This window comes from Passer domesticus, chromosome 3 (genome assembly GCF_036417665.1).
Source record: "Passer domesticus isolate bPasDom1 chromosome 3, bPasDom1.hap1, whole genome shotgun sequence".
In the NCBI taxonomy this organism is placed as follows: Eukaryota; Metazoa; Chordata; class Aves; order Passeriformes; family Passeridae; genus Passer; species Passer domesticus.
This window is the reverse complement of record NC_087476.1, coordinates 29864419-29882979: the sequence shown is the minus strand read 5'-3', so window position 1 is coordinate 29882979 and position 18561 is coordinate 29864419. Positions and strand designations below refer to the sequence as shown.

The following is an 18561-nucleotide window of genomic DNA, read 5'->3' as shown; positions in this document are numbered from 1 at the left end:
GTAGCAGTCAAACAGGTCATACAATAATGAAATAAAAAACCCCACAATCATTTACGGATTTATCATTTTAATATAGGGAAATAACATTTTATCATTACGAGGCACCATAAAATGTAAACACAATCACTGTCATAAACCTGGATCTCTCTGCAAGACAAAATATATCTGTTCACACTGAGTTACCTTGAATGCATATTGTGCTGTCAGTTCTCTTAACACTGTGCGCCTGCCTCCTGAGCCAGGTCAGAGACTTTATCACAGGAAATTCAAATGCATCAAATGCATCAAAAGCTCATCTTTAGAAGAATATACTATTGATTTGTAGAACTACAGTAACATCCAGGTTTATCTTTCTTTTAATAACCACATTCCCTGTTATGCACACCATAACAACATCACAGTGAAATGTATGATGAAACAAAATTGGTTTGATACACTAGAAAACATTGCTCAGTGATACATTTACATTCTATTTATATATGATTAAACATTTGTTCATACAGTACCTTCTACAGGATTACTGGGTAATTTTGGGGGTTTGGGGTTCATATTTTTGGATATTACTAACATGATAGCTACATCCCTTATATGCAAACATTTGATCTAGAATTTTGAGGGAAAAAAAATCAGTATGTGGTTAAGCAGCTTCTTAATATGGTCTATGAAATCATATGCATTGTACGAAAATGCTTCCAATGAAGTATAAATATATTTGATCTGCTTTTCACTACATCAAATTTAAATCAATATAGACCACAACACGGTCAGTCAGTTATATTCTTAATCTGAACAGCTGGGGAAAAAGAAAAAGAATATATATGTACATGGAAGGAACAGCAAAAGTAAATGTATTTGAACAAGGAATGTTAGGTGGCTGTTCTGGGAAAGATTTCTATTGCAACTTTCATTTCCACAGTTGTGTGCTGAGAGTCTGGCCAGAGGAGCTTCCAGTCCATCCTGCGGCTGTGTTGGGGGGCTGGCCAAAGCCCATCACGTTGCTGGAACTGCTGAGGTTCATTCCAGCCATTTGCTGATTCATCTGCAAAGCACACACACACACATGAGCCTGGTTAGCACTGGCACTGAAACACAGCATGCTGCTAGCCAAAAGCAGTCCTGCCAACCAGCCACCCAGTTACAAGTACATTTCCCTAAAAATATTTCTCATTAAATAAAAATATTGACTCTATCTAAGTTCCTAAGCTTTTTCTCATACTACCAGCTTTTCTGGAGCCCTTCAACCACCAACATACATCAGTTAATGGGCTGCAGCACTTGGTGTATGTGTCACATGAGAACTGACAGCATGTGAAGGAGGCGGCCAGTGGCTGGTTGGTAAAAGTTTGCTTTCACAGTTTCAAAGCTAACGAACAAAACTGTAGTAACTGTGATAAAGAAACAGCAAAGCCAGTAATATAGTCTTGTCTGCACTTGCAGCTCCTGATTTTTTTTTCCCTGCAACATTTCTTTGGAGACTTCATAATCTTGACTACCTCAGTTTTTACAGAATTGTCCATTTAGGTGACAATCAACAAAGAATGAGGAGGATTTATAAACATGAGTATTATCCAACCACCCCTGCTAAAGAATCTACCCCAAATTCTGTAATTCCTTAAACAAAAGTAAAATAATCCACATGAAATTAAATTTGCATGAATTTAACATCTAGCTAAAAGTGGTAAAGAATTCAAAATTCAGCACATTCACTTCAGAGCTGCTGCAAAATGATTTGTAGTCTTTACAAATGTCTGCAAAAGTCACTGTAATTTTAAATACTCAATGTCAAAACGAGTTTAGGAGCAAAAGAGCATTTGGAGCAATTAATAATCAGAGCCAATGAATAGAAATGTTGGATAAGTAACATTTGATTCAAACTAAAGGCAGCACTAGGTAAAAGTCAGAGTTTATTTATACATGAGCGAACAATACCAGGTTGCAAAATGAAACTGAAACACTGGTGAAAAATTCAAGTAAATTGCAAACTAGCATTTCAGGGTAAAATTAAGTTCTGTATGCTTTCACACAGAACTGTGTATCTGCAGAAAACAAGCCACTACTGAACCTGGAAATATAAAAAAAGGCTGATAAAAACATGCTTTACCCAGTGGTTCATCTCTTCTGGAGTAGAATTCTTAAGCAGCAGACTATATAAAACATGTTACTCTGGTAAAGCAAGCTCTCCCCCTTTCAACTAGTCAGAGTTTAGATCAGAGTTCTGCAGACTGTGGAATGTCATCATATTGACAACATCTGATGTGCAAGGGCTGCAGGAACATGTGAAGAACTTGTTCAAGGAGCCAAGTTTTAAAATGTAATTGATGAGAAGCAAGATTTTAATTTCAAAGCTGATATGAGTCTTTTTAAAGCTAGCTACCTATGAAAAGACTGCCACCAGTATATCTGCAGATTTTTTTGATCTGATATTTTGAAATTTTCACCTTTAAGAATTACTTTTCAAAGCAGAATGACAGCCTGTATTTTCAAACAGGAGCTGTTTTATCCATGTAGGCAATGCTGTTTACCTTCATAAATGTTCACACTGTAAAATGGAGCAGAACAGTAAAAATTCATATCATCCAATTTAAATCAGTCACTAAGGTTCTCTTCCTGCATTACTAAGTAAGCAGTTTGGATTTATTATATTGTTATCATAATACAAACAATAGTATGAAAGAATAGTTGCTATCCACACTGAACTCCAAGGGAATAATTTGAGTCTGATCCCTCTGCCTCACCCTGCCCTAATAAATGCTCAAATACTTGATTTCAAGATGTTTCCTTAGAAAATCTGCAAATACAGTACTACATGTACATTAACCCTTCTAGAGAATCTTTGAAACATGTTTAAAACATAGGATGGAAATGCTACAGATAAATAACAGATGCACCTAAGCAAATTATCTACAAGAAAATGTTAAGAGCAGAAAGCACTTCGCATTCCACCAAAATTTATCCTGGAATCTGTGAATGAAATATTCATTGTTAATGGCTATCCTTGAGAAATTAAAATTCTGCTTTTAGTTATAAGGTTGTGTTTCATTTCCAAATTTTTTAACTCTGCCTGAGCTAAGCTTTTTACTTGGCTGGCTCTGATGACAGGATGAGAAGAGCTATGGAAGCAGAGAACTGAGTTTGGTCTACCTTGGCAAAATTATTCTCTGCTTTCGTAGTAGTTATCTTTCATTGAACTATTCACTGGTTTGTTAACATGTGCCTCTGAGCAGTTCACAGTCCAGAAGTCTTCAGCTTGGCTACACTTAACCTTCCTCCTACAGCCACACATTTTGTATTTGAAAAGAATCACGCTTCCTAAATCACTCTTGTCTGGGAATGGCCAGTCTTTACCTGAGAGAGGTTCCATTGAGCTTGTTGGTTTTGTTGCAATCCATACTTATTTTGTGGTGGTGTGACCATCTGTCCTACCATTCCACCTTGAGGTCCAACGACAGTTTGAGGAAGTCCCATCACACCAGTTGGTGCAGTACCAGTAAATCCATTGGGCACTCCCACTCCTACCATCACGCCTGTGTTTTGTCCCATGACTGGCACTGATTGTCCCATCATGTTTCCCATCATCCCAGTTGCTGCTGGCACAGGAACTCCCATGGCTGGAAAGCCTTGAAAGTGAGTTGATGGTTGTGTGGTAAATGGCATAGAAGACGAGCCCATGAACATACCTGTACCAGAGAAGGGAAGATTTCAGCAGAAGTGTCTCGTGATTTTCCACCCCCATCCCATAAGTCAGAAGTGCACCAAAATAATTGTAAGGATAACTCTGTACATCTGTATGTCAGTGTTGCCAATTTAGCTTCTGGTAAAAGCAAAAAAATTACTTTGAAACTCTCAAAGGAAAGGGACTCACCACAAGCTAAATTGATAAGAAAGTCTGGCATCCCTGCAGTGAACCAGAATCTTTCAGTTGTTGTATTGGAGGTCTTTGTGTTCACACAAACACAGCTAAACCAAAGCTCTGACAGTTCTGCAGAGATCCTGACAGACTGCTGCCTGCACACTGGAGACTCACACCCTCACTGATTAATTGCATGGCAGAATCCAACTTCACAAATCTTTCAGTAAATTGTACACTTGATAACTTGAACAGCTATAAATAAATTAAAATCACATATATGTTTTTCTTTAGCATCCATATTACATTTCAGTAATTTTTCTCAGTTTTGTAAAAGCTGAAAATAAAAACCTTCATTTGAATATATTTAGCAGGTCCCCAAACTTAGCTTTATACTTGTAGGAGGTAACTTTTATAGATAAAGATTAAAATAGGACTGCACAGAAACCTTCACAACATTATTTACCAGGAGCGTTTTGCTGCTGCATTGTTCCTGTGCCATACAGTGATAAAATGGAGTCTTTGGAGAGTTGTTTCTTTGCTGACTCTTCGGATTTTGTTGTTTGCTCAGTAAATAGATCAAGATCCCCGGCTGCTCCAGACAAGGTGGCAGCTGCTGGTTTAGTGGAAGTGCTCTGGGAAATAAAAGACAAGACAGACTACTGAAAGAAACTAGCAAAAGATGATGTTAAATATTTGCTGTACAGGCTTGCCCCTCAACTTAATAAAACCTCATTAATTTACGAAAACTAAATGTAAGTGAATGGGAATTTAAAAATATGTTGTATGACTAAAGACAGAAAAATGCAGTACAGGCAATATGGAAAGACCTTCAGACCAGATGGAGGTTACAAAACAAAGAAAACTAAATCTTCAGCCAGCTTCAGGGCGTACACATACAGATTATTCATTCCTGTTGCTTCTACATTTTTCATCAGTGAGAAGCATAAATCAAGAGCTGGAGTCAGATTATGAAAAATAATTAGGAAATCAATAAGGAGATTAAAATTCACATCTCATTAATCCTCTTATAGGCAGAATAGATTAGAGAAGAGCGAAAACAAAAGATTAAGTGCTTTGAAATGTATCTTTGGAGAAAAGGCAAAATTTTTGTTATCTGCTTCAAGTAATAAAATTTCTAAAATACATTGTTCATAATTGGCTTAGAGTTCTGTAAGCACGTTTCGCTTATTGAGAATGCATAATTATCTAAAACTTACTGCAATCTACAAATGAAAAACTAAAATACAGGCAGGCTGTCAGGCTTTGTACTGCTCTTGCAATAGAATGTTTTGTAAACAAATTACATCCAGACTCTCAGTGCTGTTATGCTGCTGTTCATACTCATACAGTTCCATATGGGGGCTTTCTAAGGGAACCAGGCAATACATAGGTTCTTGTTATATTCCTTAAAATACACAACTCATCCTGATACCAGTGGGAACTTCTAATGCAAATCAACTGCATGCACAATGAGAAAGAGCCAGGACTGCAAATCATACTTAAACCATGGCCCTATTTAGTCCAGCTAAGTGATCCCCATACACCTACTGCACCCACAGCTTGCATGAGTTTCAACTCTTCTCCATACTAAAGGAAAATCTTCCTTGGAATACCACTGTCAATGTACTCAACATGTAACCAGGTCTGTTTATTGAGATCCAATACCCAAGTTTAGCAGACAGACAAAGGGCATCACAAAATACACAGATATGGAACACCCTTAGAATCTTCCTTAAAGCAACTATCTTGGATGTGCTGCTTTTGCTGGTGTGCTGCTGACCAAGCCCTGAAAAGTCCACTATGGTCACACTGGATTTGTTACAAACACAATACAAATATTCAATATGCAGCTTCAAAAAACACATTAAGTATATGACTTCTGAATGCTAAAACCTCTAGCATAAGGCAGTGCCATAGATTAGGGAAAAAAACCCAAAACAACACAGAACAATTCTGTTACCAGCTAAATTTGCAAGAAACCAGAAGAGAAAGGACTGCAGATTCACACAGTTGATGGTGAAGTATTTCCAAAACTGCTGTAGAAAGGGAAGAGGAGAAAAAAGAAAAAAAAAAAAGGGGGGGAACTTTCTGGAAAGTGAAAAACCTGCTTATTTATATTACAGTCAATTTGGGCCAAAGTCAACAGGACTAAGTGGGCAACCCAGAGTGGGCTGACAGTACTACAGAGGGAAAGCAAACAAAAAAACCCAAAACCTGTGAAACCTCTCTGGCCAGTGTACAATTAAATTATCCATTTTTTTTCTGTATATACTAAAAAAGCTTCTTCCTTCTCACAATAATTTCTGGTTGCAAAGCAAATCAATTTTTATTTAAGTGGGTAGTAGGAAACCCTATTTGAGACAATTCTTTATCAGTGTGACATAACCAGTCTTTAAAAATACCAGAATCAGATTTAACAACACATCCTGAAGAGCAGTACTTGTTTTCCTGTGCATATACCCAGGAAGGCCCATTACTGAACTGTTCCCTGCTGACATGGATCCCCTGTGGTGCCTGCCTGGGACAGCCCCTGTGCCACAGCTGTGCCCAGCAGGCTGCAGGGAGGACGACACAGGAGCACTGCAAGTGGTGAGCAGAGGGAGCTTCCCTTCTGCTGCCTGCAGGCAGCAAGGAAGGGATTTGCTTTTCTCTAGAAGGCAGAGCTGGAAGCCTGGAGGTCTGATCATGTTATGTTTACAACCTAAGATTAAATGTTCATTTAATGTCTCTTCATTCGGTTTGGTTTTGGAAGATCCTCATAGGAGCCAAAGCACCGGACAAGTACTCCCTGAAGTGTTCATCAGCTGAATAAATGGAAGGGAATGCAAAATACATGGCAAGAAAACAGCAGGTGGCATCCAAGGTAAAAAACAACCAACACTGACGTGATTTTTGTATCTCTAACATTGTCATGCTACCCAAGACCTCTATAAAAACACACCTGGCATTCATATAATCATTTTCCTACACACAGTGCTCTTAGAGAGTCATTATGCTAAACCTAAATGCTCATCAGGTGCTTAAGGATCATACTGATAAGCAGTTTCATGATATCAGTGCAACAGAATTTTTCCTACAAACTGAAAGAGAGGTGGCAACAGAGGAAATGAAAGAGGGAAGTGGGACAGTGTGACACACGGAGTTGAGAGAAGGATTGTAGGACAGAAAAAAGCACATGTGCACTTTCCTGCTACTGGCATGTCTCTGGCTCTGGCTGATATCTAGGAAAGCAGGGATGGCCTGTAGAAAAGCCAGGCCTCTACTGTTTTCCATTTGTATGGTGATAAATAATAGCCCCACACAATATTTTCAATTTCTCCCTGCTGACTGGAAGAGCTATTTGCATAGGGAAAACACAGCCTAGCACACGATTATTCTCATGTAAGCAATGTACTAAATACATTATTAAGGTCTTAAATTCTATATACAATTCTTACCCTTTTTATCTTTGCACTGTAAATGGACTTGATGTTTATTTCAACTCTTCCTGTTCTGATTTTGCATATTTTGTTTTTAGACATCTACCCAGTTCCATTAAAAATAATCAACTGTTATTTCCTGTTAATAACTAATGAGGAAATGAGCACTCAACTATATTCAGTTCACAAAGAAGCACACTAAGAAATCTCATCTGTTCTCTTGCTTTTAGGCATTATCAGCAATATCTGAAAAAGAATAAGATTTCTATCACTTTCTCAGATCATATCCAAGAATATAATTAACCTCACAACAGGATTAAAAATTCAACTTTATTTTTTGCTGCATGTCCAGTACTCACAAGAAGCAATACATTTCCTTTGCAATCATCTTGTCTAGGCTTGAAAACATTTATCTTCCCTGCAGTCCCATTTCCAACTCCTTCTTCAGATTTCCCTTCTCTATAACTCAAAATAAATTTTTGTTCCTCTACCCTCTGTTCAGCTGACTCCTTCTGGTTCTGGAGTATGATGTCTGCTCTTTCAATGTGCTCCACCTAAGGCATTTAAAGAGAGTATAATCATGGATTCATAAATGGTTTGGGTTGGAAGGGATCTTAAAAATCATCAAGTTCCAACCCCTTGACATGGCCAGGTCAACTTTCACCAGATCAAGTTACTCAGAGTTCTGTCCAATCTGGCCTTGAACACTGCCAAGGATGGGGGCACCCACAACTTCTCTGGGCAACCTGTTTCAGAGCCTCACCACTCTAACAGTAAAGAACTTCTTCCTAATATTTAATCCAAACCTGAGCTTTTTCAGTCGGAAGCCATTTTCCCTTGTCCTGTCACTGGACTTCCCATCTTTCCTGTAGTCCACCTTCAAATACTGAAAGCTCACTGTAAGGTGTCTCCAGAGCCTCCTCTTCTCCAGGCTGAACAACACCAAGTGTCTCAGCCTCACTTCACAGGACCAGTGCTCTATCCCTCTGAGCACCTTTGTGGCCCCCTCTGCTCCATCAGGTCCATGTCCTTCCTCTGTTGGAGCCCCAGACTGCAGGCAGGGCTCTCATGAGAGTGTAGCAGAGCTGGGGAATCACCTCCCTTGACCTGCTGTCACACTTCTCCTGATGGAGCCCAGGATACTGTTGGGTTTCCAAGCTGAAAGTGCACACTGCCAGCTCATCCTGAGATCTGCACCCACCAGCTCCCCCAAGTCCCTCTGTGCAGGCCTGTAGTTATGTTTGGAATAGCTCTAACTCCATTTGAAGGAATAAAACTTTTGCTTTCAGATACCTGAAAATATAGACATGGGTAAAGCAAACGTAAGCACAAGCTACAAGCATTTCAACTGATTGTACTGGAATAGGACTACATAGCTCTCCAGTCTTGCCTTGTTTAAATAGCACCAAGCAAATTTCTGAAATAACACATTTTTTATATAAAATCTGAGGACTTTGACACAATAACATCACCACAATTCATTAATAAGTTGAAACTTGTCTGCCAATCTATGGCAACTATGCTAGATACACACACTGGACCTCAGGGAAAAATTAGTATTTATGAACATCTCTTTATCTAAAACATGCCACCAAAGTTTTTCAGATATGAATCATGAAAAACTTACACCATCTCTATGAAATGTACACTTTTGTAGCCACTGAACTGATTCTCAGCTCCCAATACTGTACAATTCAAATCAGCCTGACACACACACACACACACACACACACACACACACACAAAATCCAAGTTTAAGCTGACTAGATTAGAGTATCCTGCTTGGAAAAAGACATATATTAAATATTTCACTGAATTAATACTTCCAAACTTAATACCTCACAGTTCTCCCCTTTTCTTCCTCCCTACAAATTTCACTGAAGAATGAAGATCACACTTTTGCTAGAAGACATACCATACAAAATTTGAAATTAACATCTGGCTAAAACAATTTAGGAAATTGCTTTAAGTATAGGTAAAAATGTTAGACCTTTGCTCAGTTCCTATACAATATTTGGCAACAAACCCTATTCTAATACTTATAATTTAGCTATGCCCATTTCACATTAAAAAACCCCATAATTAAACATATGAAGTGTTCTTCTTTCCTTTCTCTGCCCATGAATAATGCATAATTTACAGCACATGCCTTTTATCTAGTTCTACTGTAGGAGCTGTTTAAGGTAACTCTTCTTAAACCCCCCTGAACTTGCTAACAGGCAAAATTCTATAAAAAACAAATTATTCTGTCACATATTGTTCTTTACCAGTCCTTTACAAATTCAACTGTTTGCATAATTGCACAGAGCTATACAGAATGGTGGGAAGAAACATTTTAAATATTTTTGAAAACTGTGATAAAGACACATCTGAAAGCAGAGTCAAAGTACTCATGATCATCAATGTTCAAGTCACATTTGAAAAAGGAGAAACAAATGCTTTTGTTTTCACTTGAAAAACATGTCTTGACTATGACAGTGGACATAAATCCTAAGTTTTGCAGACATCATGATGTTTCAGTCTCATAATAAAGCATTCAAACAGACATTTCTGTGCTCCACAGTGCCATAAAGAGAGTGCATTTAGCATTAAATGCTGGCTTTCAGGTTAAAATAGAGAAGAAACGCAATCTTGTGAAAACTCAAGGGTCATACAGATCAGTTTGAGGAGCACCAATAAATTCTCTTCTTTTTCAAAAGAAAAGCTCTCAAATCCAAATGTGGCACCTCAGACACACCTACAATGCAGAACATAATGGTAAATATCTCAGTGAGAAAGCAAGCCATGCTATTCCACATTTGATCCTCTTCTATTTAATTTTTTAAAATTTCAATATATTATGTTAATAGATATTAAAACAAGTCCAAGCTAGGGTCTGGCCATGGATTTCCACTTTAATTTTTCCAATTTCAAACACAGGAACTGAATGTTAGGGTTACTCAACTGCTGATCTGAGTTCATGCCCACTTCACCAATAACAGCCTCACACAAAATAATTTCACGTTATAATCACACCTCTTATTTACTTAAAGAAATTTAAATAGACCAAGTCCTTAAACCCTCCCATAATAAGGCACCCTGCATTCACCTAACTCTTCTCTGAATCCCATACAACTTTTTTCCATGTTGCAAGGTGAAAGATCTTACAAGATACTTATAGCACTGCCAAATGAGAGGAAACTTCTCCCTAGTCTCAGTTCCCAGACTAGACACCACCATCCTGGTCTTGATAATCCTGAAGAAAAACAGGATAATAATAATAATATTCAGGATAATAAAAACCCAGGATAATAACAATATTCTCTTTGCCCCACTTTAGCAAGCAACCCAAGTAATAACCATCAGAAACCTGTCTTCTGCTACCGTGTTCCTGTCCCTTCTCTGTAGATTATCTGATTACACTACATTTTCTTTGAGATACTGATTAAAAATGGAAGACAACCAAGAATTAAATCTTGCAACACACCATAAGGATCATGTGCTTGATAAAAAAATGCTTGTTGAAAGTTCTGTTTGTTCCTCCTGATTACAGCACTCAGAGGAAATAAAAATGTCACTACAAATCTGGACAGGTTTGTTTACAGCAAGTGAATATATTAATGCTTTCTAGTATATAAACAAGGTGATACTCACCAGATATTGAGAATAGTATTGTCCTTTCTACCACTTTTTAATCAATTTAGTAAGTACCATACTTAGTCTAGAAATTAGCACAAAGATGAACACCATGCCATAATATTCCTCTCACAAAAGGTCCAGTGACCAAATCTTTATCACAGAAATGCCTTTAAAATGTTATATATACATACAATTCAGCATGCTTTAGTAGCTACTCCATTATTTAACCCATCACTAGTCATCATCACCCTTCACTTTGCTTTTTTCACTCTTAAATATTTAGCCTTCTTTTGGATTTCCTGCATTCTTCAGCTACACAGTTCTTTAACCAGCAGGTCACATCACATGTCCAAGGAACAGAAACAAAAGAAGGCTTTTCTCTTCTTTCTTAGGTTGCTCTTTTCTCCTGGGCACACAGTAACCACATACAGCAGTCATCATTTCTAGCTTCAGAATGGCTGGAAAGGGGGAAAGCCAGAATTCAGTGCTATCAATTATGTACAATACTACCATTGGCCTGTTTTTTGAGGCCTAGTGAAAACTTCACGATTCTAGATTTGAATTTACTCAATCTACACACAAATGTAATAAATTAAAAACTAAGGGAAGCTAGAAAGGGGTTACTGCTTTGCACATCTAGCTCTACAGGGATCAATTTTGACATAAAGCATTAGAATAGCAGACAAGAAGCACTCAAATATTGCTGTTCCTGGTACTTTGACCAGAGACTTCCACAAGAGATAAGAAAATCTACACCAACAATTTCCTTTGCAATTTTCGCAAACACATCCAAATCTAAATGCAAATATACATGCTACTTCCTCACTATTTATGGGTAGCTTAACACATGGTGGGAAGTTTGCTCTATCTGTAGCATTATGTTTAAAAAGAAACATGGTTTCAGTCTCTGAAACCTTCACTAGGATGGTGCACAAAGTCAGCCCCCAGCAGCAAGCAGGGAAAGGGAGAGTAAAGGATAACAAAATCTGTTGAATAACGTCTGCTTTAAGGCACACAGAACTCCTTTTCATCATTATGTCTTCCATTGTACATACTATGAAAACTAAAGGATGAAGAGAGTACAGATCACATAATCAGATCCCAGAATCATAAATTCAAGAATACACACAATTCTTTCTGGTTCAGCAGTGTGAGACAGAAAGCCCTACACAAAAATAAGCTTCTAAATGACCTTAACAAAATACCCCAGATGGAGAAGCTACCCCAGCACTACTCCAAAACCTCCCTCTCAGAACCAGTCTGGGTACATATGCATCACCAACACCCTGAGTCATATGGATACTTTAGGAGAGCTGCAGCTTCAAGTAGTTTCTCTGTGTGTCCCAAAGCTGCCTTTCCAGGCTACAGCAGGCATGGTGATGGTTTGCTTCCAAATCATCACATCTACAAGAAGAAGCAGACCAGGTGCAGGAGTTATGCTACTCTCAAGTACAAGTTCCAAGATGATACAAAAGACAGATCAGCCCAGGTAGCAATATAAATTTTTCTTGATATCTGTCCTTGATTTTGAGTATGAAACCTCAGACCCCAAAATTTTAGCAGGTCTAAGAGAGAAGCATCTGCTACAGCCTTTCCTAAATATCAGCATTGCAAAGCAATAAGGATGACTTGATGCCCAATAACCTGAGAATATAAGGTTATATTCAGCAATACCTATTAAAAAAAGAAGACCAAAGAATATAAATGAAAAGAAAACATGACTACCATCACCAGGGTAAGACAGAATCCAATTTAGATGGATAACCAGAAGGAAAGACCACACCATCTACTTCTATATCCAAGCAGTCTAGAAGCTTGAAGAGGTGAGAAAAATATCAGTGTTACAGTTTAAGCATCTCTAGTCATGAGGTGCTTAAGATGTGTTGAGAAGTGTGTACTCCTTCTGCGAGAATGAACAATTTCCTGAAGGAAAATAAACATGTGCAGGTAAATATTTACACAAACACATAACTAAATACGCTTAATAAATTTTACCTGAGCAGGAGGTACTGCAGCTGCTGGTAAAGGATTAGAGATCATTGGGCCAAAGATATCCAGGTCATCATTCAGTGCTGTGACAGCAGCAGTGCCTCCATTTGTAACAGATGCTTCAGCTGGACCATCTGAAAAAAAGCAACAGAATCACTTTTAAAGTGAAAATTATGAATATCTTAACACCATGAGAATAATTAAAGCTGTTTATTCCCTCCTACCCTGCCTCCATCAAAGATGTGCTCAATTTCTGAGATATTTTTTCAGACTGTGATATTGTTCAGATTTTGTAAAGACCTCTTTCCCAAAGAAGATGGCACATTACTGTCCTTCAGAAAAACACCAAAAAAAAAAACAACCAATGACAAAAAACCCACTTAAAACTTCCCTAAGGACAACCACACCAACTTAGCAGTACACACCACTTATTTTTCAGGAGTCTCTGCACACCAACATTTGTAGTAAGAATTTAAATGGATGTCTTACTGAGAAGGTCCAGATTTGGTAGCCATGTATCAGACAAAATACACTCATCTGTGCTCCAGAATTAAAATTCGCATTTTAGAATCCATGAAGTTATTCTTGATATGATAATTTACTCAAGGGTACACAAATAAACTTTGCACTAGGGAAAAGGTCCACTCTTCCCCTTCTTCAAAAGTACTTTGCACACCCTTTTTTTTATAGGTCCATATGGGCACACCTGCCAGGCACACTGAGCTAATGATCCGTAAGAACCTATGGTTCTCACTCCGAGCCTTGGTGTCTGTAAGCCACTTCAACACATGAACACATTTACTGATCTAGGTGAAAGGGGATGCATGTATGACAAAAAAAGAATTATGCCTTAAAGAGAATTTGCAATAAAGTACTTTAAAAGATACAGGGACAAAAATATCACAGAAGTGTTTTTAAGGAACAGAGTAACCATCTTTTGATTTCAAGCTGCTCAAGAAAAAGACATAAGAACTGGCTAATAAATTTATACCTAAACATAACAAGTGGGTTGCCATTACATAGCGCTTGACAAATACAATGTGACTCTAGATTCTGCTGATCTTTATAATGACTGAATAGTCCTAACTGGAAGTTTAAGAAAGCTTATATAGGCAATAGAAGAAGTTAAGTCTAAAATGAATCAATCTCAGTGCAGAAGTCAGACTTCTCTGGTAGAACAAACTAGCTGAATTAAATCAAAACTTTCTCTGCAGAAGAAACACTGCCATGACTGGTACAGCTGTTTATACATCAGAGGAGGGTCAGTATTCCAAAAACACTAAAGTACAGTATGCTGAAAACAGTACACTGTCACTAACATCATAAGACTGCATTCTGAAACAATCCACTCAGAAGATCATTACCCACGGATGCTGTGCTGGTTTTGGCCAGGATAGAGTTAATGTTTCTCTCAGTAGCCAGTATGGGGCTCTGATTTGGATTGGTGCTGGACACAGTTGATAGATAACATAGGGATGCTTTCATTAGTGACAAGGAGTGCTTTCACAGTGTCAAAGACTCTCCCACTCCCCACCCCACCAGTGAGGAGGCTGGGGGAGCACAAGGAGTTGTGAGGGGACACAGCCAGGACAGTGGCACCAATTACCAAAGGGATATTCCATACCAAACACATGCCAACACATGCTCAGTAAATAAAGCAGTGGGAAGAAGGAGGAGGAGGAAGAGGAGGAGGAAAACCTTTGAAGTGATGGCATTTGTCTTCCCAAGTCACTGTTACACATGATGGAGCCCAAATTCCCTGGAGATGTCTGAACAACTGCCTGCCCATGGAAAGTGGTGGATGAATTCCTAGTTTTGCTTTGCTTACAAGTGTAGCTTTTACTTTATCTGTTAAATTATTTTTAACCAGCAAATTTTCTCACTTTTACCTTCCTGATTCTCTTCCCTATCCCATGTGGGGAGTGAGCAAGTGGCTGTGTGGAGCTTAGTTGCCAACTGGGGTCAAACCATGACAGATGCCTTCTCATTTCTTCTGCCTTTGTGAAGGCGAAGTGGCCATGGGAATGAAATGACACTACTGCATCTTCTATGCCGAGTAAAAAGTGAGTGACTTGAGGAATGTGAAGTAGCCACCTCAGTCAGTTTTATTACTCTTCTGTGATTTGACTTGCTGGGGAATGCTGTTGCACTGATATTGAAAAGCAGTTACAAACTCAACTATGATTATGACAGAGCTATTTACACCTTAATGCAAAGGTCTCTTCTTTCCCTTATTTCTGATGAATGGAAGCCAGTGGACAGCAAAATGACCTTACAGAATCTGCTGCACCATTTGATGCATATTAGTCCTGTGAGATGTGTGTAGATAAAAGTACTGGTCATTTAAGCATAAGCTTATTTTGAGGTCATTCTGCAGACTGGCAGTGCCAGAAACATCTCCCCAAAGGTTCACTGTTTCAGATAAATATAGGAATGCACTGTGCATAATTTTCAAGCAAAAGGACTGGCAGAAATTAATAATTTATTGTTCTAATTTTCTCAGTCAGGCACATTTATTAAAAAAAAAAAAAAAAAAGCTTTCTTGTCATATTCCAAAGTAGTTTAGATTTCCTGAATGTAAAGACGTCTAACATAGAAGACTGAAAATTTAAATGCAATCATTTACTGAAACAAGCGCTTCACATATTTAGAACAGTCATGACAGAACTCATTTGCAAAAATATTGTATTTTTCAAGTGTTTAACATGCTGCTCATAAACTAATATTACGAAAACTCAGATTTTTGCTAGATTTGTCTGTAAGGATGTTATTTGGTTCATCTCTTACTGAATAAATACCTCTTTGTCTCCACTGGTGCAGAAATCAGGTATTTTGAATTACTGTTTACAACACTGATTTAAGCCTGTATGAATAGTATTAATAGATGATACTGTTTTACGGATTTCTCAAAAGGTAATAGTTGGAGTATTTATAGCTATTAAAAAGAGACTCCAAAAACCTTCTCCCTTCCCTACTGAAAGAACTAAGTTTCAGAATACAGAAGAAAACCTAACAGTGTTTTCACTCCGGTTTATTACTTGTAGCAATATTAGTGTTTCCATTTAAATATATTTGCATGCAGGCACATACAGTCTTGTTTTTTAACACAGTAATTCACAGTTCTTATACAGAGATTATAGATAGTGTCAACTTCAACACACTAGGTCATGGATTAGGATGTATTTCCTCTTTTCCTTCTCAATTTAAAATATTTCTGTAATATAAGAAAGATACTTCAGCAGAGTTCTCAGTTTTAATTTATTCTAAGTATATCACTACTCATTCAACATGTGCCACCTACCATTAAAACCGGATTAGAAGAGGTGGTGGGTATATGACAGAAGGAAACACAGCTGTAGCCTTTCCAGGGAACAGGTAAACAATCAGACTAAGTTACATGGGCCTGTCTGAGTATTTTGAGAAATTTATAGCTTCAGCCATCACAGGATTACTTTGAAGAAATTAGCTTTTGAGAAACAGTTCTTCCATCACTTTTCTGGAGAACACATCCATAGCTAGGAATGAAATGTCAGATGTAACAAAAACCACTGCAATGAGAGCAAATGCAAAGCAGGGCTTCCATGCTCAGAGAAGGGAATGTGAAGAATCAATAGATGCTGTTCTTCACCCTTGCCCTTAGGTGTGGTTCCAAAACTTCTCTTCTTACAGTTTATGACAATATTACATATGACTGCTGTCTGCCACACTGTAACAGTAGATGATGCTTCTGACTTCAGATTAGGAAATCTTGCTTCAGTTTGATAGCAGGGACAGGAACTGCTTACCAGGTTGTATTCAATAATATAGTGAAGGGTTCCAGGGAAGTTTACTTTTACAGTTCTTTTTCTGTATAGATTTTATGAATCCTGGACATGATAATTTCCAATTCAGTGCTGCTTTCTGTTATTCATATGCATCATAGCTTTCATATACATCATCAATCCTTGGTATTTCATCTGCACTGATAGTGAGAAAGACCAGCAGAAAGGCTTCAAATGGACAGCAGGAGAGGAAACAGCAAAAAAGCAGATGTGGTCTTACACTCTAGATTTCTGAAACTCATTTTTTATGGACCAAACTGTTTACAAGAACTTTGTTACTAAGCACCCACATATTTTTATATTTATGACAGCCATAGCAGGACTTTCAATAAAGAGAATATGCATATGACAATTTTTTACACAAAACTACTAGAAAGGCAGAACTGAGAGAAATAGGTCAATAGTTCTAACAAAAATCTGGGGAAAGATTCAAATAAGGTCTGTCTGGTCAAAACTATTACAGAATTATTTAATGTATTAATAAAATTTTATTTACTGCTAAAACCTTTGCAGAAGGGAGAAAGCATTCACATGGAGGCCATTTCTGTATAATACTTCTGCAAATAAAATGTAGAAAGCCAGAAAGTTAGTAACGCCTCAAGTCGTTGTAAATGTTTTCCTTTTGGGTAGTTATATTGCTTACCTAAGCATAATCTGAACATTGCAGCAATATTATAAATGTTACTATATTTACAAGCTCAAGAAGTGGGGCCATGCAAACCTCGTGAGGTTCAATCAGGCCAAGTGCAAGGTTCTGCACCAGGTCAGGGCAATCCATGCTATAAATGCAGGCTTGAGGATGAATGGAATCTGGACATGAAGAGGCAATGTGCACTTGCAGCCCAGAAACTCAGCTGTATTCTGGGCTGCATCCAAAGCAGCATGGCCAACAGGCTGAGACCCCACCTGGAGTGCTGCATCCAGCACAGGCGTCCCCAGCACAAGACAGACATGGACCTGGTGCAGCAGGTCCAGAGAAAGGCCATGAGGGCGATCAGAGGAATTTCTCCTGCATGGAAAATTGGGGACAGTTGGGGCTGTTCAGCCTGGATAAGAGAAGGCTCACGGGAGACTTTATTGCAGCCTTCTAGTACCTAAAGGCCTACAGGAAAGATCGGGACAGACTTTTCATCAGCGTCGGTAGTGATACAACAAGGGGTAATGGTTCTAAACTAAAAAAGGATACATTCAGACTGGATATAAGAAAGAAATTTTTCACAATGAGGATCATGGAAGGTTGCCCTGAGAGGTGGTAGCTGCCTCTTCCCGCAAACATTCAAGGCTGGGTTGGACGGGGCTCTGAGTAACCTGATGTAGTTGAAGATGTCCCTACTTATGGCAGGGGGGTTGGACTAGATGCCTATTATAGAAGTCTATGATCTGTATGTGCATATATGATATTTATGTATTTACAAATCTATCTTTACTATTTCTTAAATGCAACTTTCTGACTTAGGACCAACCATGCTGCTTTGGCACTTACCCAACAGTCCTGACAAAAGTACATTTCTCAGTTATGCAACACTGAGCTACACTTCATATCACTATTAACCTCTTAAAACTTCAGAGAACTCTCTCAGAGAATATTTCCCATGCAGAAGCAGATAAGCAGCTTTTAGTATATCATATTTTACCTCCAACCATGCCAGATGAATTCTGACATCAAATTCAGTAAATGCCATAATAAATCTGTTTTCTTCTAGTTATTCATTGTAACTACAGTGGTTAATCCAGAATATGAAACTGTTTATTTTTTGAAGGGCACTTCTAAACATGGCAAACAATGCAGAATACATAAAATGCACTTTTCTTCTTTCTGGTAATTCTGTAAGGTAATATAATTTGAAACCACTATTTTTTCCTT

General features: G+C 38.1%; 1 protein-coding gene across 4 annotated transcripts in view; it reads right to left on the bottom strand.

The window, feature by feature from the left end:
• Positions 1-50: 50 nt before the first annotated feature.
• SMAP1 (small ArfGAP 1) overlaps positions 51-18561 on the bottom strand; it is an 89730-nt gene continuing 71219 nt past the window's right edge. For all 4 annotated transcript variants that reach the window (XM_064412345.1, XM_064412346.1, XM_064412348.1 and 1 more), the window contains 4 exons: positions 12883-13010; positions 4314-4482; positions 3346-3677; positions 51-1039 (listed from right to left, as the gene is read on the bottom strand). In XM_064412345.1, the coding sequence (XP_064268415.1) occupies positions 905-1039; positions 3346-3677; positions 4314-4482; positions 12883-13010 (764 nt within the window). In that variant the 3' untranslated portion in view covers positions 51-904. The remainder of the gene's footprint in view (positions 1040-3345; positions 3678-4313; positions 4483-12882; positions 13011-18561) is intronic.